At 38.5% G+C, this 24,498-nt stretch overlaps 1 protein-coding gene across 3 annotated transcripts in view; it reads right to left on the bottom strand.

Moving 5' to 3' along the window:
• Positions 1–10,982, bottom strand: part of MINDY3 (MINDY lysine 48 deubiquitinase 3) — a 46,206-nt gene extending 35,224 nt beyond the window's left edge. Inside the window, exons 1-4 of one of the 3 annotated variants that reach the window (XM_063150621.1) lie at positions 10,848–10,982; positions 4,198–4,277; positions 3,030–3,087; positions 2,420–2,593 (exon numbers count right to left, since the gene is read on the bottom strand). In XM_063150621.1, the coding sequence (XP_063006691.1) occupies positions 2,420–2,593; positions 3,030–3,087; positions 4,198–4,277; positions 10,848–10,944 (409 nt within the window). In that variant the 5' untranslated portion in view covers positions 10,945–10,982. Of the gene's footprint in view, positions 1–2,419; positions 2,594–3,029; positions 3,088–4,197; positions 4,278–5,889; positions 6,012–7,625; positions 7,908–10,847 lie in introns of those variants that run through there. The other 2 variants (XM_063150630.1, XM_063150639.1) reach the window with 2 other exon arrangements.
• Positions 10,983–24,498: the final 13,516 nt, after the last annotated feature.

Here is a 24,498-nt window from a genome sequence, read left to right as displayed (position 1 = left end):
GCACAAGGTTAGAGGGACTAACTCATATAAAGCAATCTTTGAACCTGGGAACTTGCGCTACTAAAGCCAACACATGGCCAACAAGTGACTGCTATACACCACAAAAGCAGATGAAAAATGCTATTGCATTCAGTAAGTGTGCTCGAATCCACCTTTTGTTCACAGAGCAGGATGACAGGCAGTTTCATTCTGTTACTAAAGAACAGAGTAAAATGCTAAGATAATTACTATTTGAAATAAAGGGAAATAAGTAGAAATTCTAAAGAGAAGTAGAGCTATACATAACCCAAACAATGCTAAATAAAGACAGGGCTTAGTGGAACGAAACAGAACAAACAGCAAGAGAACATGAGATGTATGAGAAATACAATTGTTTAGAAATTCTTTAAAATGATACTCTATCATGCTGTGTCAAAGCATATTTCATGGCTTTATTATAAACATATCCCATATCCAATTCTCAAACAGCCTGCCATATGGAACTGTGTCTGTAATAGTCCCTGCTCACCCAACTCATCCCTTAACTCCAACCAACTATGACAATGCCAGTTTCTATTTTTATTGAGTACACCAGCCAAGCAAGAAATAAATGTATTCCTTTGCACTAGCAGTTACACAACTTTGCATTACTCATAATATCCTCTCCTCATCATCTTTGTCCCACCCTTAACCAGGTTAAGAAGATGGTTTACAGGTAAATAGCAGGACAGAGGAAGGGAAAAAAGCTCAAACCTAACATATCTTAAATTGGTAGGAATACAGCATCACACATAGAAGGCAAAATGCTCTACAGAGGAGAGGTGCATTCAGTGGCTAGCAGGGAATTTAGAATAGAAACAATGAAAGAGACCAACATGGCCCATGACATAAGCAGGCTGTACACGGGAAATGTATCCTGGTCTTCCTTGAGCACATTCCATGTTATTAAGGACAAGTCAGGCAGAACTTGAAGATTTGCACAGAAACATGAAAAATGTAGTTATGTAATAGAATGGATTAGTTCATAAGTGTCAGTGTTGAGAGTAATTATTAACTTGAGTGTGTGTTTAAAAACACTGTTGAACATCATCTACAGTTAAAAGTTCTTTGGAATCAAGCAATACATTAAAAACCAGGACAGTAAGATCCTGTAGATAACTAGTCTCTGCTTCACTTTATGTAGAAAACAAACTTCCTATCACTGGCAAGAGCTTCAGAGACAGCTAACAAAAAAGAAAAAAAACCCCAGAATTTCAGACTTGCAACTGCCTTATCTTGCAAAGGAAAAAATAGAAAAGTTGCAGATAAAACCTTCTGTATAATATTTTTTATTACTTTAAGAAATGCTCACCTTGGAGCTCTTGTGCACTGACCATCTGTTTTTCCAATTAAATATCATTTTAATTATTATTGCTTGAGCCTTCTAAAGCACAGGGAGCACTTGCTAGAAGCAGATGAAGACAACTCATAAAGAGCTCCAGCACCACAAATTGCTATAACTAGCTGTGCACAATAAATCTATTTGTACAATTCCTACTTTGTAGGTATGCCACAAAGTATGCCAAAACTTGAAGTCCAAGTTTATCCTGATGAGTAACACACAAAAAGCTCAATTTCTTCCATCAAAAGATAGCACCTCTATAAGCAATATGTTCTCATATGTGAAGGGATTTTCATACTTCTTAAGGCACAAATTGTGAACAAAAACAAAGAAAAAGCAGCTTATCTTTTAACACATTAGATCTTTCCTGTTTAAAGATTAATAAATACAACTGTCTGATCATAAGTGCACAGACAAACTTTCCATGTCACTGACTCTGCAGTAGTTAGATATGACTGGATGCCTCATCCTAGTGCAACAGATGATGTCTCCTGGACCCTTGATGTCAGTAACTCATGAAGGAGTGAAGACATTTGCAAAAAGCAGGTAACTGAAAAATTCCAAACTACAAAAAAATTGAGGTAATTTACCAGAAGGTGATTTAAATTGTTTGGTACTGCACAGACAAATGGAAAAAGGCTACTTCTCCATAACAGAGGATCCAGAATAATTTAGAATAAATAGAGCATTGGAGAATTTTCTACAAAATTCTTCTAAAGCAACAAGTGACAAGTATTCTTCCAGTGTTAAGAAGCATGTAGATGTTTCAAAATTAAAGATGTATCAGGTCCCAGTAAATTACAAAATAAAACTGAAGATGATGGAAATTGCTGAAATTCTAAAGATACATGTATGTTAGAACTGCAGTGATCAGACACCACATTGCTTTCAACAAAAAGGATGAACGCCTCTAATTACAACAGACAAAAATCTTGTCTTTTGCTTATGGAATCACAAAGGCAAACCCACAATCTGTGAATTAATAAAAGAGCAGTGGTCCTTAAAACCATGTAATACTTCACTAAAAGATGGGTAATTTAGCATAGAAATACATCTTACAAGGTTGCTCCTCTTGATGACTAGATTCTGCAGGACTTTCAGAAATACTAGCAGTTTCTTCAGTTGTTTTTCCTCTTATCCATGTTGCCAGACAATATGACTCAGAATTATCAGAGCAAGCCATTTCCAAAATATCACATAATGTATGGCAGAGAAGGTTCTTCTGCTCCTCTTCTGAAAGATCAGAAACCTACATGAGTCTGATTGCTGAGAACAACTGCCATATATAACCTACTAGTATTTTTTATACATTAATGCTACCTAAATAATTATTACTTTTATCTCATTAATTACTAATGTTAATTGCTCTTTGACTACACTGGATCAAAGATTATAATGCTGTCTTTAGAAAAATGTGGTTTTATAGAATTTGCAACTCATTCCCTTTCTTAATAACAAATTTCAGTTAAATATTTCTAAAACACAGAAGTATTAAGCACCAGCATAGACCTTACAAATAGGAGTTCTGAAGCACGTAGCATACATAAAATATGGAGGAACACAAACAAACAACAAAGTGTGAAATATTTTAAGGTTTTTAACTAATACATGCTTTACAAATAAATAAAATGGAAGAATAATGAGGGGGGATAAAAAAGGGTCTCAGTACCTGGACAGTCTCTCCAAGTAGACTTTTCACTGGTAAAAAGCCTCTTCAAAAGGAATGCCTTTGTTACCAAAGAATAAAATATTATTAAAATACAAGACAACATTGCCTTTTGCATTTTGTCACAAGCACCAAAGCATTTTTGCATGTTTTTAAAAGAGTTTCAAGCTGCTTACCATTCAGAACAAGACTCTGAGCCTGCCCTATTTACTGACTTTACTTTTCCCCATCAAACCAGCTACAAAGGTGGCCTCATAACTACATCCAACACCACTGGGTTTGAACCTCAAGTACACTTCAAATAGACAAAGTGCATATTGGCACAAACACCTCCTGACTCACAGGACTGCAGGAATGGAGGCACAAATAATTTCCAGTATAACTGATCAGTAGTACAAGACATCTCTAGTCACTAACACAAATCCCTTTAGTAGTTAACAAGCCCACCTCTTTTACCCATTGCAAATAATAACCTCCAGATCAGGTTAAAGCAATCCTGTGCACCTCCATATCCCTGCTTTGTTTTACCATCAATGCTAATGTAATACAATTAAAAAAAAAAAAAAAAAGCTCTGAGTTACAGAGAAGGAACAATGAAAGAAGAAATTTCATGAAGCAGAGTCTTGCCATTTCAGGTATTTGTAGCACCTCAGAAACAGCTGGTTCAACTTTCACTGCTTTCCTGACATGCTCACCTTGTTCTCCCACTACAGATATTTTTTAACAGATTTTTTTTTAAGCAAACGTTGTTAGATGGGAAAATCAACCACTTCAAGTATTTCTAATACAGAATTACAAAAAAAAAAGCAGACACTGTGACACAGACATTACCCTTAAAGGCAGGGAATTCAAGAGATGTGACAGGATTAGGATTATATTTGTATCTGATCTTTTCCTCCTCCCCTTTACAATGCATTCCTGATTTTGAAGTTACTTCTGCTTGGATCAGCCTGCTACATTTCCTCAAACAAATGTTCTTCTGCAAAATTATAGTTCAAAATCAGCCCATGCTCATCCCTGCCTTTTTACAGAGATTTTGTCTCCTTCATACTTTAATTATGAAATCAAAATACAACTGATCTGCAATTTATTTTTCATATTTATTTTAGTTCCAAATATATAAAGAACAAATTTTGGGCTCACTGATTTTAAACCAGTAAAGGCATCTTACCTGTACAGGGGCTATCACTGCACAAGGGCCACCTTCAAATTGTTCTAATGCAGTTGATTCAGAGTCACTAAAAACAAATCCTGTCAAATGAAAAAATATTTTATTTAATGAAATATATAAACAAGTATGTATACTCCTTCCCTAACAGAAATGACACCTGATTTATTCACCTTTAAAAATTGGGGTTTTGTTTCCTTGATAATGTAACTGCATATGGTTAAACTATCTGAAGCAAAAAAGTCACAAGTACAGCTGAAAGGAGAGACATTAATTATTTATATCTGCAATTAAATCATGACCACAAAGGTCCACCAGCTGAGGTTTTAAACAAAAGAATTTCTAACTTAAACCATGGTTTTTATTTTATTATAGTTTATTTCTTATCAATAAATTGAAATTTGTGTATTATTTTGTCTACATATGTAATGAAAATATATCTTGGAACTTTCACTGAACATATATAATACCCTTCTATTCCTGATGAATGGCACAGTATGCCTCCCACTGATCTCATTTTTGACCTATCAGCACATCCTATTAAGAGTGAAATATGCTGAGCAGTTTAAATATTCACTTGCAACCCCTGAATCAGACCTCTTAATGGTGTTCTTTTACAGAAGATACACTCCCTTTACTGAGATGCAACATCACCAATTTTCCTCCTCCAGCTTTAATGCTTTGTATTAATAATTTGTATTTCAGAATTATCTTAAAGTCAGATAATAAAGCAAATACTGGAGCAATTAGAGCAAAATTGTTTCACTACCACTTTGCCCTTAAACTTGTCTTTAAGAGAGGTGATTCATATCTTTCATTACTCATTGATAAATGCACATGCAATTACCTTGATGAAGCTGACACACGGCAATTTAGAGCAAGAGGTGTTTTGCATTGTCCTTTTAAGGAATGATAAGATTGTGCCAAAGTCATTTGAGTTCACTGCAATCTAGAAACCATGCAACTGCAGTCAGCAAGTGGGGGCAGGCAGAAAGGGGACACACATGCATCTTGTCATGGACTGACAGTGTCAGTCTCAGCAGAAAGGAAGTTCAATGCTACTTCCCCACAACTTCTCCTCTTCCCAATTCTGCAGGATTACATGCTGCCATTACAAAGCATTCTAAGCTCTGGATGTGAATTTGAACTGAGGAAATGCATCCCCCCCACAGTACAGCATGGCAAGTACATCCTCTCAAGCAGTAAGAGATAGAACAACTGCATATTTTGTATGCCACACTTCATCACAGAATAGTAGATGTTCCACAACAGTGTGAATTGTTTGTTTTAAAAAGGATCAGGGTAGCCATGGGGATTCTGCTGCATCTGATCAAAGGCTCCAGGTTATTTTTAATCACATGTGCATTACAAAGATGTATTTTATTTCCAACACCTAGGGGCCTATGTCAAGCCTACATACTTAGATCTGGCATCACCTGATGTAGCAATGAAGCTCCATTAATTCCTACTTGGAGCAAAGCTTGCAGTGATGCCATTTCACTGCCCTGTTAACATGCCCTACCAAGAAATATCATCAGTCCTTTCAACTTTCTGAATTGGTTTGTGCAGGCTTAGAATATTAAAAGGTGAGTCCTCCTCTGCTTTGAAGCATTACTGCATGCTATCTAAGCACACTTCAACAAGACAGCTTTTTTAGTTGTTTTAATGATTTATTTCTGCAGAAAAACAACATACTTGGGTGTGGTGCCACTAAACCACACTTAAGAAATCTTGAATTTGCTTCACATTCTTCAGGCTTCTTATAGAAGGCATGAACTGTCTCAGCTTAACCCTGCCCTGTTTTTCAAAATTGCCTCCTAAAAATAAAGAACATCAAGTGACCCACCAGAATGAATACAAATCTGAGACAGACAATGTAAAGTCAGTATCACACAGAATTTCACAGAATACAACCACAGGCAAAACACATAAACACCCAAGGAAACACTTCTTATTACTTAAATGCTGCTTAATGCTTAATAAATACTAAGATTCTAAAAGCCATTAAGCAAAAAAATGAGCTTCAGTCAGTATGGTCTTGCTCTTTTAAAAAAGTTCTAAAGAATTGGAAGTCAGCTCAGGTAAAATTTCAGAAATCAGAATTCCAAACTCCAGCTGGGTTCAACCTCAGCCTGAAACCACACCCACTCACCTTTTTAACCCTCCACAACAGTCACATTTTGGGCAATCTGCAAGCACTCATCAACCCTACACTCTTCCTTATGATTTGTAAGAATGGCCTGGCCACCCTTTAAGGTACCAAGATGAGCATCTCCAATCCACAGTAACTTCTGCTTTCTCTCAAATTTTCATATCTATCATACAGCTCTTTTCACTCAAGATAAAATTTCAAAAAGAAAAAAGATGTAATGCAGCCAAAATATTCTTTAAAATTATCTGTCTGCTTTCATCCATTAGTATAATTAGCATCATTTCCCTGCAAGAAACATAAAATAATGCCATTACCATATATCTTCCATGCCATTTAAAACCCTATTAAAGGCTGCATTGACCCAATTTTTTCAACATTACTACTGCTCTGCTGCTTTAACCTTTTGAGGCAGTGTGGCAGAGAGATGAAATGGATCTAGACTCCTGTTGGTAGCCCGTGCATCGCCCAATATTTTGAGTAATGACACTGAGAAATCTGCCTTTATATCCTTTGTCCACCACAATCACACAACACAAAGTTTTACTCTCCTTATTTCCCCATTTGGCACTTATGAATGTCCGTATTTCTCTGTTGTATCTAATTCTCTTCTATGTACAGTTTACCAAAATTAGTCTATGACTTACTTAACCACTCCTGTCCTTCATCTAATATGCCACATCATGGTCCAAAGTACTACAAAACCCATCCATTCTTCTACCATGACTACTCCACCACTTTCCTGCATCTTTTTATTACCAGCCTATTTCTAAAAAATCTTTTTTTCCACCCAAGACACCATAGATATAACTATCATTTCACAAAGGATGCTGGGTCTCTTCAGTATTTTTACTCTGTACAAAACCCAGTTTTACCTAAATGAAAGAGACAAGGGAATTAGCAAAGAGCATGCAACAGTAACCAGGTCAGAAAAACCCTTGCTGATCCAATCTACCTGTAAAGACTGCACTATCCACTTTTTGTCCTAGAATCACAGCATATGTTGAGTTGGAAGGGAACCACAAGGATCATCAAGTGCAACTCCTGTTCCTGCACATGTCACCCCAAGAGTCACACCGTGTGCCTGGCAGTGCTGCCCAAAGGCTCCTTAACTCTGCCAGGCTTGCTGCTGTGAGCACTGACCTGCGGAGCCCCTTCCAGTGCTCAGCCACCCTCTGGTTATTGAAACCTTTTCCTGACACCCAACCTAAACCTCCTCTGAATCAACTGCACACTGTTTTCTCAAGTCCTGTCACTGGTCACAACAGTGAAGAGATAGTACCTGTCCCTTCAGTTCCCCTTGTGTGCATGTTGAAGGCCACAATAAGTTTCCTCTCAGTCTCCTCTCCTCCAAGCTGAACAAACCAAGTGACTTCAGCCACCTCTCACCACGGAAGTGCATTTCTTTTTCTCTTTAGGGATACAAGAACAGCCTGACAGAAACGCTGGAATAACGCATTATCACCCAAACATGAGGTTTACAACACATCTTAATGTTGCACTCTTTCTTTAGCACTGGGAATAGAATGATACATATTTTGTTTGTGGCTTTGGGTTTTGCAAGTGTATCTTTACAGTAAAATGAAACTTCTGAAATTTTATGTGGGGAGAAAAACCCCCAACAAACAAAAAACATTTTTCTGCCCACATAAACAAAGGAGAATTTACTACAGCAATACCACAACAAAACTCCACTGAATGGGTTGTGAATAAAGAGATAGGAAGTCCTGTAAGGGACTGAGGAATGTATACAAACTACCTGGTAGGCTGCCACTAAACTGGGCCACAGGAAGCTAGAAAAGAATGCAGACAAAATTGACCTTTCTACACTGTATGTTAGCCAAATACACAAACTGTACTTCCCACTATGCTTCTGCAGTTAAATGCTTCTTGTATAGAAGACCATTCTAGATCTTTCTTTCTGAAGACCAGTGAGAACACAGCTTATGTAATTCAGAAAGGATGCTCTGTGCAAGCCTGCCAGACACTTATATTGGATAGCCATGATGTTTCATGCCTGGGGGATGATCTGAAGAACAGTTCTATGCATGAAATGTGTCCCTTGGGTCAATGGAGGAATTCACTGATAACATAGGTATACTCCTTTAGGGTTCAGTCATCTTCTCAGCTCCTTCCCAAGTCCTCACATCCATGCCAGGAAACACCAAAGAGCAGACTGAAGCTTTGCACTACATTCCTGTGTCTGCTTTGAAGATTCTGGTAAATGGAACCCACAAGGTTCAAACTGCAAATTCTGCTGCGATCATAAAGACAAAAATTCTGTAAAGAACTCCACACGAAAACCCTCACAACAATTTTACAGCCATGCCTTTAAGTCCAGAATAAAACCAATACACTTCAAGTTGCCAATGCAGAAGCCTGAGGGAATTACTGCCACCAACTTCCAGCAGCACATCCACATGAGCTGGGTCAGTTCTCCACTGCTGGCAAACCAGCCCATCTCCAAAGGAGTATGATGGTCAAGGAGTCTGGTGCATAACTGGATTCCTGGAATGTGCTGCCTTCACTCAAAAACTGACAGCTATCAGTCTTAGGTTCCTCAACACCCTCCCAACTGCCTACTTTTCTTTCCAAATGAAAATCATAGCTCTCAGCTTCCAAAGGGTTTGAGAAAGGATCAGATGATGCTTAGCAAGTATCCAAAATAAATGCCATGCTGGCACTACAATCAAAATAAATAAAAACAAAAAATCCAACACCAAATTAGTTGTTTGATGCTTTCAGCACTTTTTGTGTGGAACAGGATCTATCTTTTAAACTTTAAAGTCTTTGGAAACAATAAAGCTTCATATATTTGTTTGTTGTTTTTTTTTCTTTTAAATCTTGATGAGTCAGTGTTGATGGGCCTCCTTTGCAGCAAGTAAATGCTGCAGAACTTTATCAACAAAACAGAAACTGAAAGCTGGGTGAAAGTATTATGCAGCTACAGAAGGTAAGCGAACTGGAATTGGCTGTTTTGATTCTCAGGACAAGACCTCCAAACAGTCTAACTTAATGTCACGGGGTTTTGCTACACAAAATTGATTATACTGAGAGGGATATAGAGAAGGGGACAGATGCACTACACATTCTAGTCACAGGACTTTCCCTACAGACAGACTGGAAATAGCTCCATTGCAGAAGCCACCAAGAACTCCAGAGACCTTTTCCATTAAACTCTCGGTCCACCACAGGCACAATGCATTATAACACACATTTCAGTAAATTTTGAAACTGCTGAAATTTGTCACACAAACTATCTTAAAAACTTCAATTGTGGCAATCCAACATTACCAGTTAAAGAAATAATTAAACTTTCTAACACCAATTCTTCTTTTCTGACTTTGTACACACCTTGTACTGAAACCGCAACATTACCAAAACTTAACAGATATTTCAGAAAGTCATGACATTTCAGTAAGCAATTTTGTTAGGAGAAGCAATGGCTTTGCTGTGCCTGCTTAAATTCTAGATCAGAATTTGGCTTTTTTCCCTAATGTTTATCACTGACTTATCTGAAGACAGATAAACATAGGGAAAAAAATATGAGCCTGGTAATACACTGTGTCCAGCAGTGGGGAGCAGCTACGCAGCTCCCAAATCCACTGAAACTATGTAAATGACAACACCCTTGTTAAAAAAATAAAAACAACCTGAGAACACTAAGAAACTAAGTTTCAAACAACCTTAACCTGAGACCTGGACACATTTTTTAATCTATGAATTCCACTATCGCTTACGAATTTTGTCCAGGAATCAACAGTTTTATCATGAACATGAATCATTACTAGAATTCCTCAAAGTCCCCAGTAAGTTATAGAGAAGGCTATATTCCCTTCTTTCAGCCAGGACAGGTACACACACTGAATCCTTGCATATAATTCTTACAGGTAAGCATTGCAATTGCACTTTTAAGGATCACCAACAAGCTTCCATCAAGCAGAAACCCTGCATTGGCTGTACAACCTAAACACCAAAAAAACACCTTTAAAAATACCACACATTCCAGCGTTACCGGTGCTTTATCTCTGGCATGTCCTAGTACTGGCATGCACCTGCTTCCACGGCCAAATAACCAATTCAAAAAACAAATCTGTGGGTCTCTGTCCCAAGTTTGGCCCCGCTTCTGCTATTTGTGACTCATATATTCACAAAAAAACCAAAACCACAGCACAACTTATGTTCGTTTCCACGAGCTATGCAAAATCACGACAGGAGACGCTGTTGTTATATTTAATAAATTCAGATCCTTTTCTACACAATTCTAAGTTCCTGTGGAGATGTGAGGATAAGGACGATTATGCTGCAAAAAACCAAAATAATGATTTAGCAAGGGAAGCTGCTGCATCATTTTCCCGCGTGGGCCAGCGCGGGCACAGGAGCAGCGCCCAGGGCACGGCGCCCCTCAGGCACCCGGGCCCCAGCGCGGGGGGCGGCCGGGGCTGCGGCGAGCCCGGCGGGCAGCGGGGCGGGAAGGGCGGCGGGGCACGGCGCACGCAGGTACCTTGCGCCCAGCGGCAGAAGATGGTGTCGGCCAGCCCGCGGGGCCCGGCCTTCTTGCCCCACACCAGGTGGACGAGCTCCTGGCCCGCCTCGGACATGGCGGGGCGGCGGCGGCCCCGGCGCCGGGAGGGCGCGGCGGCTCCGGCGGCTCCGGCGGCCCCTGCGCAGGCGAGGCGGGGGCGGGGGCGGGGCCGCGCGGGCGGGGCGGGGCCGGGCCGGGCGGGGCGGGGCCGGGCGGGGCGGGGCGGGGCGGGGCGGGGCGGCCCTTCCGCTTCCCCAGCAGGCCCTGGTGCTTCCGCGGGCCCGGGGGCGTGTGGGGCTGGGCAGTGCTGTGACAAATCCGGGATGGAGCTGCTGCTGCAGGCAGCAGCCTTGCGACTTGAGCGTTCCCGAGATGAAGCTGTTGTTGTTCGCACTTGGAATCCTTCCTGCGGTGTGCAGCCGAAATGGAGCTGCTGTGTTGTGCCCACTTTCTTAAACAATTGCTGTATCGGTAGGGTTGGAAGGGAGCTCTGGAGATAGAATTAGAGAATCATGGAATCGTCGGCGTTGGTAGAGACCTTTACGAGATCAAGTCCAGCCATCATCCAGCAGTGCCCCTGTCACCCCTAAACCACATCACCAAGCGCCAGACCCACACCCCTGTTAAACGCTAAGGGCATGCTGATTCTACCACCGCCCTGGGCAATCTATTCCAATGCCTGAGCACCGCAATGGTGAAAAAGATTTTTCTAATAATCTAATCTGAAAATCCCCCTTGACAATCTCCACATCAACTTGCCCAAGCCCTTTCTAAGGCAGCGTCACCTGGAGCCTGTGATAAGAACATTTCCATGTGGGTTTTGAATGTCTTCAGTGGAAGAATTCATGACCTCCCTGGGCAGCCTGTGCCAGTGCTCTGCCACCCCCATTGTAAAAAAATTCTAATTCATGTTGAGGTGGAACTTTTTTGTGTTTTAGTTTATGGCTAATGCTCCTCATCTTGTCACTGGGCACCACTGAAAAGAGCCTGGCACCACCCTCTTGGCACCCACTTTTGAGGTATTTATACCTCATTTATATGCATTGATTAAATTCCCTTTCACTCTTCTCTAGACTGAGTAGGCCCAGTTCCAGCAGTCCCTCCTTGTACAAGAGATACTTCAATCCATTTATCATTTGTGTGGCCCACCACTGGACTCTCTCCAGTAGTTCCTTGTCTTTCATCATACACTTGGTGCTTTTATATTGAGTGCATATTGAGGCTTTTACATGTGCAATCATTCTGAATTAAATATGAAAATCACAATATCAAACATGTTTCTGAGTTTTCTGACATGTCATAGCACAAATTGATCAGAAGATGGGGTGGTTGTACTTCTGATTTTCAAACGTTTTCAAGTATGTGCACAGTTAAGCATTTTCTGAATAATTACTGGCAACTCATCAATTTCCTTCAATATTGATTATCAGAATGGATTCTGTGAATAAACAATGCAATTATAATTGACATTTCTTGATTTTTAGCATAAAGAAAGAACTTCAAACAATGAGAAAGAATCTAATTAGAATTAAAGGCATCATGACAACAAAATTGAGTTCTGTACATACTTTAACAAAGGCCATTATGTTGCTAGGTTTTGTGTCTTTCAGATCAATAGTGCAGTAAAAAGCAAAATTTATTGTAGTACTTCGAGTTTAATACGAGGTATACCAGACTTGAAATTGTAAACATCCCATGAGCAGGAGGAAAATACCCAAGTACATTTATTTTAAAGTATGTTGTTGTATATACATGTGAAGTTTTTCAGAAAATGAATCATCAAAACGGTGCCATGGTGCAAGTCTAAGTCAGCTCAACAAATTTCAGACTGTATCCATTGATAGGAAGGCTTTGCAAGGCAGAGGAAAGAAGTGCAAGTTTTAGGCCAGCTTTTCACATTCCTGGGCTTGTCGTTGGGAAAAAAAATTGTATTGTCATGGTTGCTCAGGGTGCAACCTGAAAAACAATTCAGTAGAGAGAGGGCAGAAGGCGCTGTAAAACAAGGATGCTGAACCTGCCATGGGGTGATGGCCACTGCTGTGCAGCAGAGGAGTTGTATGGCACCACCCAGAAGCACCAAAAGGCTGGAAAAGCTTCTCCTCCTCTTCCATCTCTGGTGTCGTGGATCATCACTTCAAGAAAAACATTGTCTCCACAGAAGGGCAATGAGGCCAGGGAAGGGTTTTGAGAGTGAGGAATGAAGAGTGGCTGAGGGAGCTCAGGTTGTTTAGCCTGGAGAAGAGGAGGCTCAGGATGGGCCTTATCACTCTCTACAGCTACCTGAAAGGAGATGGTAGCCAGGTGAGGAGTGGGCTCTTCTCCCAGACAACCAGCGACAGGATGAGAGGACACAGTCTCAAGCTGCACCTGGATAGGTTAGGATTCGATATAAGAAAGAATTTTTTATGGAGAAGGTCATCAAGCGTTGGAGTGGACTGCCCAGAGAGGTGGTGGAGTCACCATCTCTGGGGGTATTCAAGAAGTGGCTGGATGTGTCACTCAGGGCCATGGTCTGGGTCACAGGGTGGTGATCAAAGGTTGAGTTTGATCTTGTAGGTCTTTTCCAGCCTAAATGAGTCTATAACTCTGTGGTGAATGTGGAAATGAAGTTCATGAGCATGCCCTTTGATTTCATAGGTACAAAGAGGTATTCACAGTGAAACTTTTCCACATGTAAGGAAAAGCTCAGTCACAAGAGTTGTGAGCCAGAAGAGATTCCACAATGTAATGTGTTCTAAATTAAAGTTCAACAAATTTACTTTGTTACCATAGAGTACCAAGAACGCTTATCAACTTCAAATCTGTGATTACAGACCTGCAGGTGACCTAGCAGCTCATATCTCCTGTAACATCACAATATAAATTTAAATCTGTATTTCCAACCTGAGTTAGAATGACAAATTGCCACATTTTGGGGCAGTAGCAGTATTTTTGTGTAGCAGTGACTGGTTTGCAGCTAATGCCTTGTGTTGTGTAAAAATGCTCTCACCAGCAACTGATGTGAACTCTGATATTGCTAATTTGATCCATATAATTTGGTATGAGAATACACATTTTCAGAGTTACTCACAATACTGGCAAAAGCAAAGATGGTAATGAGAGACACAAGATGTTAAATGATTTCACCCATCTTGATTTGGTTGGCATACAGAACATGCAATTCAATATAGACAAATAAAAATTAATTCATCCAGGAACAAGGGAGCAATTCTGGGGATATGTGCCAACTGGAACAATCTGTCATGCTGGTTAGGAAAAGCATTGGGAAATTATTTTGGAAATACCATGAAATATCACTGAAATCATTAGCCTCACTAATAAAAATGGTAAAAATAAAACTATATATCAACTGTAGCAAATACTGAATCCAAGCAAGTGAGACTCTGGATGTCATCAGTTTCTTATAGGTTTGGGCATTCATAAGATAATGATGTGTTGCATATGCCTATCAAAGATTTGGACAGGAAGCTTTGTGTGTGAATTTGTATAGATAGTTGAGTTTCAGTTAGTGAGGAGGAAACTAAAAAGCATCATTAGAAGAAACTACAAGCTCAGTTGTACAATAGCACATTGACAGCTATGCTGGATTTCAGAAATAAATATAAGTGAATTGAAGTCAGAACTCTTAACAAAAACAGTGCAAATCTGCATAGTACTACTTCAAAATAGTATTTTCTAAAATTATGAAACTGCTATTTAAATCCTTTTTCTGTGGACCTGGATGTAAAAACTCATCTATGAAGGCTTCATGGAAGATAAACAGCATATTTATCTGCATTTTGGGTCTTTAGGTCCTTCAAGAATTTAGAGGTGTGCAAACAGAAAATTACTGCTCTGCAACACTCTTTGATTATATTATAAATAATATGTATACATTTTGTATTACTTTTTCAAATAGTTTCTCTTAATGCAGGTGGGTTTTTTTCCTTTTTTTAATGTTGGACTGCCATCATGTGGTTGGTTTGGTGACTTAAGGTGCAGCTTTTTCTTCTTTGCACAGCTGATTCTCTTTGCAGACTAGTGTGGTGGGTTTGGGGTTTTAGGAAAACATAGCAGATACTGTTCTCTCCCTTCTAATCTCTAATCCAAACTCACTTAGATTTGCTTGATTCTGTTGGTTGCAGTATGTTACATTTTAGAACAGTTCTCTGCTAGACAGAAGGAGTAGGTAAAGAACATAAGCTTATAGTCGCTAAGTGTGCAGTCCTATTTGGTTTACTTAATATATATTTTTAAAGAATTAAATATCTTAGTGAAACTTTTAATTGAGATTTTATGGATTAACTGCTATGAATTGCTGACAGTCAGCAGTACAAGTTAGAAACATTGTAGATTTTTGCCAGACGTATCTCAGTAAAGTTCATCTACACTGAGATACTTTTGCTCTACTTGTCTTTAAAAAAGCTGGCTTGGGTGATAGGAAAAACAAATATATTAATTAATGGCAAGCTACTTAGTTCATACAGATCCATAGGGAATTGCAATGGTGTTGTATTACTAAATTGTTCTGAAGAGGTAAAAATGTGTATTTAAGTTTTCTACAGTTCCCTTTTTTGTTTACTCCCCTCTTTTAGTTACCTCACCCTGTCCTTCTGCCCTCTCAACCCAGCAAAACAAAAATCAGTCTATCAATCAGATCTGTATAAAAATGTTTTTAGGAAGTTGAAAATTGTGGTAGGCTAGAAAATGTTGTTGAACCAAATCACAAAAATGTTCAGCTGTCTACCTCTTGGGTTGGATGCCTACTTCCTAGTTGTGAACTTTGTTTAAAGTGCAACACGAAGTACTAGTGAGTATTTGCTCTCAGGGTGATCACTGAGGGGAAATTTTAATATCAGAAGTAATGCTCAAAATTCCATTGTGTACACATCTGTGTTTGAGGAATGATGAATGTCACCAGCTTACAGAATGCTGATGACTCCGTCCCTTGTAGCAGAGGCAAGGTTTGTACTGTGGCTGACATTCCTTGTTCCAGCTGTTTCTCACTGAAGAGGTTAAGGGAATTGTAGTAGCGGTGATGGCAATGTGGTGGTGGCAAGAGATGCTGATCCCTGTTTTGTGCTGAGGTCAGACAGTGGGACACTATATGGAAGAGACAAGAACATGGTCATGCTTATCTGCTCAATTACCCATCCTGAATTGGGGTGGCTTAATTGGGGTTTTGTCTGGCAAAGGAAAAGGTCCTCCAATCTAGAGCAGATTAAGGTGCTTTCTGCCAGGATAAAGACTGGGAGGAAAATTGGGACCCAAAATTTAAATTCTTTAGGTGTCAAGAGACATCCTATGGCCCTGACACTTTCATGGCCCCGACACTTTCATGGCCCCTTTTGTCTCTCCTTAGGCTTCCTTGTTTTGAGAAGAGGGTAAAACTTTTATTCTGAGCAATGTATCAGGACCAATGCTCTGAGAAGATGAGTCCAAGTCTAAGAAACAGAAAGCTCTTATATTTCTTATTTCCTCTTTTGAAATGATGAATTAGTGTTAGGTGGAAAAATTTCTTAGTTTACTGGCTCCTACTGAAATTACAGAAGAGAGCAAAAGGGCAGTTTCATACTAGGTATTTGCCCTCAGGATCTGTTGATGAGACTAAACAAGCCAGTGATTGTCCTGTGCATGTGAATGCTTGGGACTGACATCTTTGTGGAATGAGAAGGAGTTTCAGGAGAGTCACAACTTTCTCTGATAGCAAGGTAAAAAAGAGATTTTTCTTGTGTATATATCATATATTATTTCTTATATATATATATAACATATATATAAATAGTGTCTTAATGCTATAGACAATAGCTTAGTTTTAGGTAAGCTGTTTAAAACTGCTGGAGCTAAAACTCCATTTGCAGAAACACCAGTGGGTGAATATCCCTGTACTCCTAGTACAATCTACATCAGAACTTAACCATTCTACTCACTGTTGCATTTCATTTAGGATTCGTAAGTGTATGGAAGAGGAAAATGGACTATTTCAGAAACAGTCATTGATTCATTTTTTGCAAGTTACCATGGCATTTTCATGTTGTATAAAGACAAGAGTCATCTTTTCCCTCCCAAAGCATCCTGATGTTCTCTATTATTTCCAGGTAAAATGATCTTACAAAGACAGGTAAATTTAAACATCCATTATCCTTACATGGTCACTCAGTGTGTAGCTCTCAGCACATGCTTTGGATTATGGGCTTCAATTTTGTATGAGAAAAAGAGAAAAAAATGACATTGTAATTGGCAAGGAAAAAAGTCTGTAATTCTTAAGGCTATTAGTAGTATAATTAAATTAAGGATGACAACTTCCAACACAGTAATACTAATACTATACCTCTGGCATTATTAGTTAGAAGTGGCTCAGGCAAGCTTAAAGCCAAATTATTCAGTGGGCTAATAACTTGCTCTGCAGTCAGTATCCTCTGGTTAATTACAGAGTTTACCTGGCAGTGACAATGCACAAAAGGAAAGATAAAAGGCATGTAGATTCATCAAATTTAGTAATGTGAACTGCATTTCAAACTAAAAAGTTATTGGATACAAGGAACTAAATTTTTTATTAAAAAAAAAAAGCTGAATTGAAATATATTAATTGCAATAAATGTTAAAAAATTTAAATATGCCTTATTTAGTCAAAATTAAACAGGAAAGTTCCAGTTCTTCTAAACTTAAAGTCTTCTAAAAGGACTGGTTTTCAGCAGAAGATGCCATTAATGTGTTTAGAATAACTTTACTTTTTATCTTGGAAAGGTGGTTTGACTGGGGCGGTTTTGTTTCCAAGCAGGTGATGTGTTGGGAGACTGCAGAAGGAAGAGGTTGTTCAGAGGGCTGATAGGAGAAAACAGATGCTCAGAAAGTGGTCTCTACTAAAGGGAAAGGCACCTCCTTCTCTAAGTGTGGCAATCAAAACCATTTGCCCATTTAAGTGTCTTGCTCTCTAAATTATTTTTCTTACTTTTACAGGTTTTATGTTTCAAACTCCCCTTTTTTAAAACCCTGACACACTGGTTCTCATCTCAATTTCATCTACAATACTTCTGTTTAATAATGCTTGCCTTTTTCATACATTTTCCATCGCAAACCATTGTTTTCTCTCTTGAGTATTAATCTAAATGTTACTGATCTTTTATTTTTGTGACAATCTATTTCTTCCTGTTGTATCCTTCTGATTTGTGATGAAAATTCATTATTTCATGTTTTTTCACAGAGGCAGCTGAAAATCCCATCTGCTTTCATACTGATACTCTCTCTGCAAGAATCTGTAAGTTCTTTGGGCCTGTGACAATGCAATGTTAAAAAGTATTACATACTTAGGACATTTTAAGGATACATAAGGGAGAATGCAAGGATCAAATTAAAAAGGAGCACCCATATTGGGAACACTGATTTGTCCAGAGGAGATGTTGGACAGTACTGAGAAAAGCAACCATCAAATGAGAACATTCATGGAAAGGGGGGTTCAAGAGTAACCTCATTATTAAGTTAAAATCTTTTTTCATCAAAAGATGAATTCTTACTTTTTCTTTATAAAATGTTATCATCACACCAAAATAAATCATAGGATTTTATACATCATCATATTTAGATATAGCCTATTTGTATAGACTGTGTATGTGCATCATGCGCTCAAGCTTGACATTTGGAAGAATGCAACCAGTGGTTGCTTTGGATCATTGAAATTACTGGTTTTCCATATTTGAATGAAAATTCTTTGCCCAATAGAGGGTGTTGTAGTTCTTAGAATAGCTAGAGTACTGCTACTTACCTTAACTAAATTCAGTGAAAAAAAATCCTCAGCACATTCGTGTGGTTAAGAAATTAAGGGTCAGGGAGTTTTGCTGATTTATAGCAGCTGAACATCTGCTTTGGAATACACAAAGTGAAGGATTCAAATTTACAGTTTCCCACAACAACCATGACTTGTCTCCATTTTACATACTGTTGTCGTTTTTACTGACAACTTTTATTCTTGAACATATAAACCGCATTAGGATTTGGGTTGTTGGGTTTTTTTCCTTTTAAATTTCTCCCCAAACAAAATTATGCTTATATTTTTGTTTTCTTCCCATTCTTTTATTTAAAAAAAAACAGAATAAATACTAGTAAAATCTAATAACCTGTCTCCTGTCATTCTAAGCAGCAATTGATAGACATCAAAGCTTCAAGAGGAGATTGTGATCTAGAACTGTCTAGATTAATTAGGAACATATCCTCAATACCACATTCCTCTTTCAGTTAAAAACTGTGTAGATGAATAGGAGCATTTTGTCAACACTACATTTGATTGTTACTTAAAACCTTTTCCTCAAATAAAACACTTGGAATGATTCCTTGGAATGATTCATAGTCCCTACAGACCATAACTGCAAGTATTAGAAATGTTCTGTTTTATTTCAATTTTGCTGTTACATGGAAATAAACAAGTTTCCTTGTTTTGTACAAATTCAATTCTCTTTGTGTTTTGTGAAACTAACAATTCCAGAAAGCCTTGAGCCTATTAAGAGGTGTTTTCTTCTTTTCTTTTTGCTTCCCTGCTGCCTATTTGAAATATACTAAGTAGCTTTGGGTATTACATGTTCTTAGAAACCTGAAAATTATTGCTAAAAAGAAAACTGCTTATTCAGCGCAACATTGGGACTGCTGCTGCTAACACTGCTTTTATAAAAATAATCAACACTTAAATTTAAAGTATTATGGCAACTCTCATCTTAAGATGGCTGTCTGTGGAAAACAGAGGAGACGGTCTGATATTCAAGCATCTTGTCACAGTCACTAGAAATGGTTGAAGTTTAAATACTTGTTATTAAATATATGAAACTGGTAGTGTCAGAGCCTGTTCTGCAATTTGACATATGGTACATCCTTGCATAGTGTTTTACAAAACTTAGCATTACATGAAGTGCATATGGATGAGTTTCAAAAGCCATTTGCCTCTCCTATTGCCTCACTAATTTATTTTTGCTTTAAAAATTTTCATAAGCAGTCAGCATTAGTATATTTTCAGCAGCATCACCTATGAACAGTGAAATCCTAGTGCAGCTTTCCTCTCCTCTTTTTATGAATACTTCATTGTGTAGCAGTGCAACTGAAAGCAAAACTGAGGAGCTCATCAGGAGATATGAATGTAAGTCAGTGCTATGATGACTCACATGATGACAGAGAAACGTTTTTGGCTTGGAACATTTTTCATATGACATTGTAAAGAAAAATCCATGTGTGGCTTAGCATGGCAAAATTTTTAACAAGCTTTGTGTATTTTACTGGAGAAATCTGTTAATTTCAGGCAATGAGTAAGAAGGACATATACTCTAAGTCTTGCACGTCTGAGCTTCCAGTGTTGATGCATTTGCATGAGAACTTGCTACAACTGATAGAGAAAACAAAAATCCCAGTTCCTTCTTTTGAATTGTAGAGGGCATCATCTTTACAATGAGCAGAAACCTTGGGGAAAGAGAAGTTACCCAACAAAATTTCAGAAGAAAATGCAGGGCTAGCAGGCAACTAACTGGTTCTTGCTTCCCAGATTTCTGGATTTTTGAGTTTGCGCCAGTTGGAAACAGTTGCCATGGAACTGCTGCTTATGTACTCTGGCCATGTCTCATCTCTGATAATCTTTCTTTGCCTATATTTCCTCTATGCCATGTGGTCTGGGAGGACCATCTATCTTCTAGTCTGTGATGAGGTTACCAGCTAAGCCATTAAGAGGAATGGATGTTGTATTACAAGGCTTTTAAGAATGCACATAGTGCTCCCCCAGCCAAACTGGTGAGCTGAATAAATAGAAAATATGATGGGTAGAAAATTAGCTCAATCACTGAACTCTAAGGTAGCGATTACTGGTACAAAGCTCACCTGGCAGCGAGGTATGAGTTGCTTGCCTCAGGGATTGATTCCAACCATGCTTGTTCTCAGTTACAGCTTGGATGACTGGACTGAGTGCATCCTTTGCTGGTTTGCAGATACATGATTGGGAAGGGTGTTCAGTACCTTGGGGTGCAGGGCTGCTGTTTAAAGGACCTTTGTCAGGCTCCAGAAAAGAGCTGTCAGGAACCTCAGGAAAATTACCAAAGGAGAATACCAAGTATGGAATAAACCCATGGAACAGCACAGGGCTGGCCGGGAAGCAGACTGGTAGAAAAGGACCCGAGGCCCCTGTGGGCAGTGAGTTGCACTCAGTCACCAGTGAGCTGCATTTCTGGCAAAGAAGGGCAGGTGCATCATGCACGGGCTGTGCTAGGAGGAAAGTAGCCAGCAGAAGAAGAGAAACGATGGTTTTTTCCCTTTATCTAGCATTTGTGGGACCACATTTCTAGCTGTGTCCAGTTTTGGGCTCCCCAACGCAGAAGAGATATTGACATAGTGGAGCAAGTGCATCAGAGAGCCATTTTGATATTTAGGGAGCTATAGGACATGATGTACAAGGAGAGATGTGTTTTTTCTGTCCTAAGTAGAGAAGGCTAATGCTCTGTATGACTCCCTCAACAGGAGAGTGTTGGGAAGACTCTTCTCAGAGCAGCACAATGGGAGGACAAGAGCCTGTGACCAGAAGTTAGAGCACTGGAATGTTGGAAGCCCATCCCAGTGCAAGGGGGAAACCTTTTTCCTGAGTGGTGAAATGCTGCAACAGATTGCCTGTATAGGTTGTGGTATCTTCACCCAAGGAAACAAGCCACTTTGGAGTAGCCACTGCCTTCAGCATTTCGGTCTGAATAGACTTAACATTGAGTAGGGTGTTGGTGTATTTTCCAGTGGTGCTTTCCAACTGCTTCTGCCTAAGGTAGTCATTGAATGCACATGAACTGATGCTAGTAAGAGAAATTTCTCTCTCTTCATTCATATTTTTGAAGTGACAGGTACAGGTCAATGGAGTTTTGTTTTACAGGGAAATATATAAAAATAAGGCAACTAAAATGAAAGAAGAAGAAATCAGTTGTGAATTTTCATTTGTATAGTGTGTTGCTTGAGTCTTAGAAGTGCATGAACCATATTATATGTATTTCACTTTCTTTATGTCATTTTGATATTTCATTTGATAACTTCTCTCATAAGAACATCATAGTAATTGCATTCATCAATTGTGATCCAGCTGAAACCTAGACTTTTTGCTTTTCCTGTGGTTCTGTTTTCTTTTTTCCTGTAATTTCTGATTCCCAGGCTAATTGTGATGATGATGATAATGTGTATTCCTTCTGATGACAGAAGTTTATTAGTAATTTTGAAGTCTCATCTTCAATGGAGAGGTGAAGTCATTTTATTGAAGCAACAACATAGTTACTATAAATTGTAAACTGAGTGCTTTGATTAACAGTTTAGCAGTTTCCTACTTGAAGTATCTTGGTGCTTTCTCACTATGTTACTAACCAGAAAATTTACCAGGAAATTGAGATTTCCCCTGCTGAAAGTCCAGTACTTGAAAGCTTACAAGAGAAATGCTTGCATGCAAGCTAGTAACTAGTTACGGATAATTTTTGCTCTCTCTAAAGGCTTTGTTCTCTGGAGAGGAAAAGCACCAAGACAAAACCACTGTGCAATGTATGCTCAGATCTAAAGTCAGACTTCAGATAGCTTGGCTATTGTACATTGATAATGAATCTCTTTCTAGCCTTTCTTGGTTTTGTCTCTTGTAATGCTTCCCCCCTGCTCTCTCCCCCCACCAAGTTATGTATTTTGAGTATTAAATAATATTATTCAGAAATAAATGGTAGCTATACAGACATTATAGTCTCACTATGGGATTAAATACACAGGCAGTTCTGGGTGAAGTTGTATAAATCATAACAGTGCGCTCCATCAACTTCCATTTTTATACCCATAAGATGAGGCATTAAGAATAGTTTTTACTTTGTAAAATGAAGAAAGAGAAACAATAAGAATTTATTGCAGCCCATAAACAAAAGGAAAGAAAGGGAATAGAATTTAAGGAATAATGTGTTAACTTGAAACAATCCAGAGATTAATATTATGTATATATGGTAAATATATAAATATATAAAGTAATTCAGTGGAATAAATAACATGGAAAGAACATTGTAAATCATAGAACCTAGTTTAGTTTCCACACAGTTTGTTTTATGTCATATCAACCAGGCCTTACAGGAAACTGTAGAGCATAATTTTACAGTACACTCCTTTATTCTGGGTGTGAGTATGTAAAGATTGTGAAATAATAATGTACCAAATGTTTCCTGGGTTACCAAGTGTTGTAGCAACCTTTCTTTTTGCCTAGAGATCCTGCTAGAACTGAGTCTTTTGCTGCCTTTGAACTTCTTAATAGGCATGGTCTGCAGTATTTGATTTCTCTTCTTGACTCTTAAATTTTAGTATGTCAACATTAATATTTTAGATTACTGAATGGAATTAGGATTCAGTGCAAAAATTTGTTATTGACTTGTTGTAAATTAGGTCAGGTGTCTCCTGCAGTATGCTTTTGAAGCATTTTTAAAGTAAAACTGAAAATAAATTTTCAATAAATACTTTTGCCAGTGAGGCTTTCATAAGGACAAAAAAATATACCATCCTCTTATATATAATTCTGAGCATCCTTTTATATATGGTAAAGAAATACAGTAATGCCAACTTATGTGGTCAGAATCTTAAGTCCAAGGAGGTCCAAATTTGGATGGATTTTTAACAAATTGTTTGGAAGTGTTGCCATTTTTCTGTGCTTACCTATGGCTCATCAACAAAGCTGTCTTATAAAGCATCTTTCCAGAAACAAGCAGAACAGAATTGGGGAAGCTATTTAAAATTAGGTCCTATATATCCACTTTTTGTAGCAATCCCACAAATGCTGGTAGTAGTTCTCTAGATGACAGTCTCTTTCCTTTTTCAGAATAAATGATATAAAAATCTTGGTTAGGATAACGTTGGAAATATTTTGATCTTGGTTGCCAAATGCATCATAAAAGTCATCTTTAATACCTGGCCATATTTCTGTTAGTATGAAACTTGGCACAAATGCTGGTGCCAGACCTTCAACCTTGTGTCAGCTTAAGAGTCTGGCAGAGATTTGCCAGATGCTTTTCCAGCCATTCACCTGGAACACTGAAGGTAATAGAAAGTCTATTTGGTCTTCTGAAATATAAATCCCATTCTCTGTATCTCAGTATGGATTCCCAGTATTGAATGCTGTTTTCATCTGCAGAGGTTTTGTATAAAATGCTTGTTCAGAATAATGAACAGTTGAAAAATGGGAGAGAGATCTGTTTCATTTCTCTTCTAAAGCTAACTGAGAAACTTTGCCAAAATAATGAATATATTTAGCTCCAGTTGGCATGTTTAAAAACTTCCCTAGGCATATTGCTATGGTAGGCCTAAAAGGAAAAGCTTAAAGATCAGTGACCCCAAAACAATAATCACCCTAAAGTGGTTAATAAATGCCAATATCTGTTTTCAAGCTGGAGAAAACAATAAGCAACACTACGTTAGCTTATTACATATTTGTATAATGTATGTTTCTAATGCAAAAGTGGATAAAGAGTATAAGGTCCACTGTAAAATACAATGCTCATTAAATCCCATTTTTCCAAGTTCCTTCCTAGGTGTTAGAGAAGCAGTTATGTAACTGTAAAATGAAAAAATATATATTAAAATGTGAGTTGTTCCCAGAAGAACTGCTCCAGTGTGGGTCCCTTCCACAAGGTGCAGTCCTTCA

Source organism: Melospiza melodia, chromosome 1 (genome assembly GCF_035770615.1).
Source record: "Melospiza melodia melodia isolate bMelMel2 chromosome 1, bMelMel2.pri, whole genome shotgun sequence".
NCBI classification, from domain to species: Eukaryota; Metazoa; Chordata; class Aves; order Passeriformes; family Passerellidae; genus Melospiza; species Melospiza melodia.
This window is presented reverse-complemented; position numbering and strand designations above follow the sequence as displayed.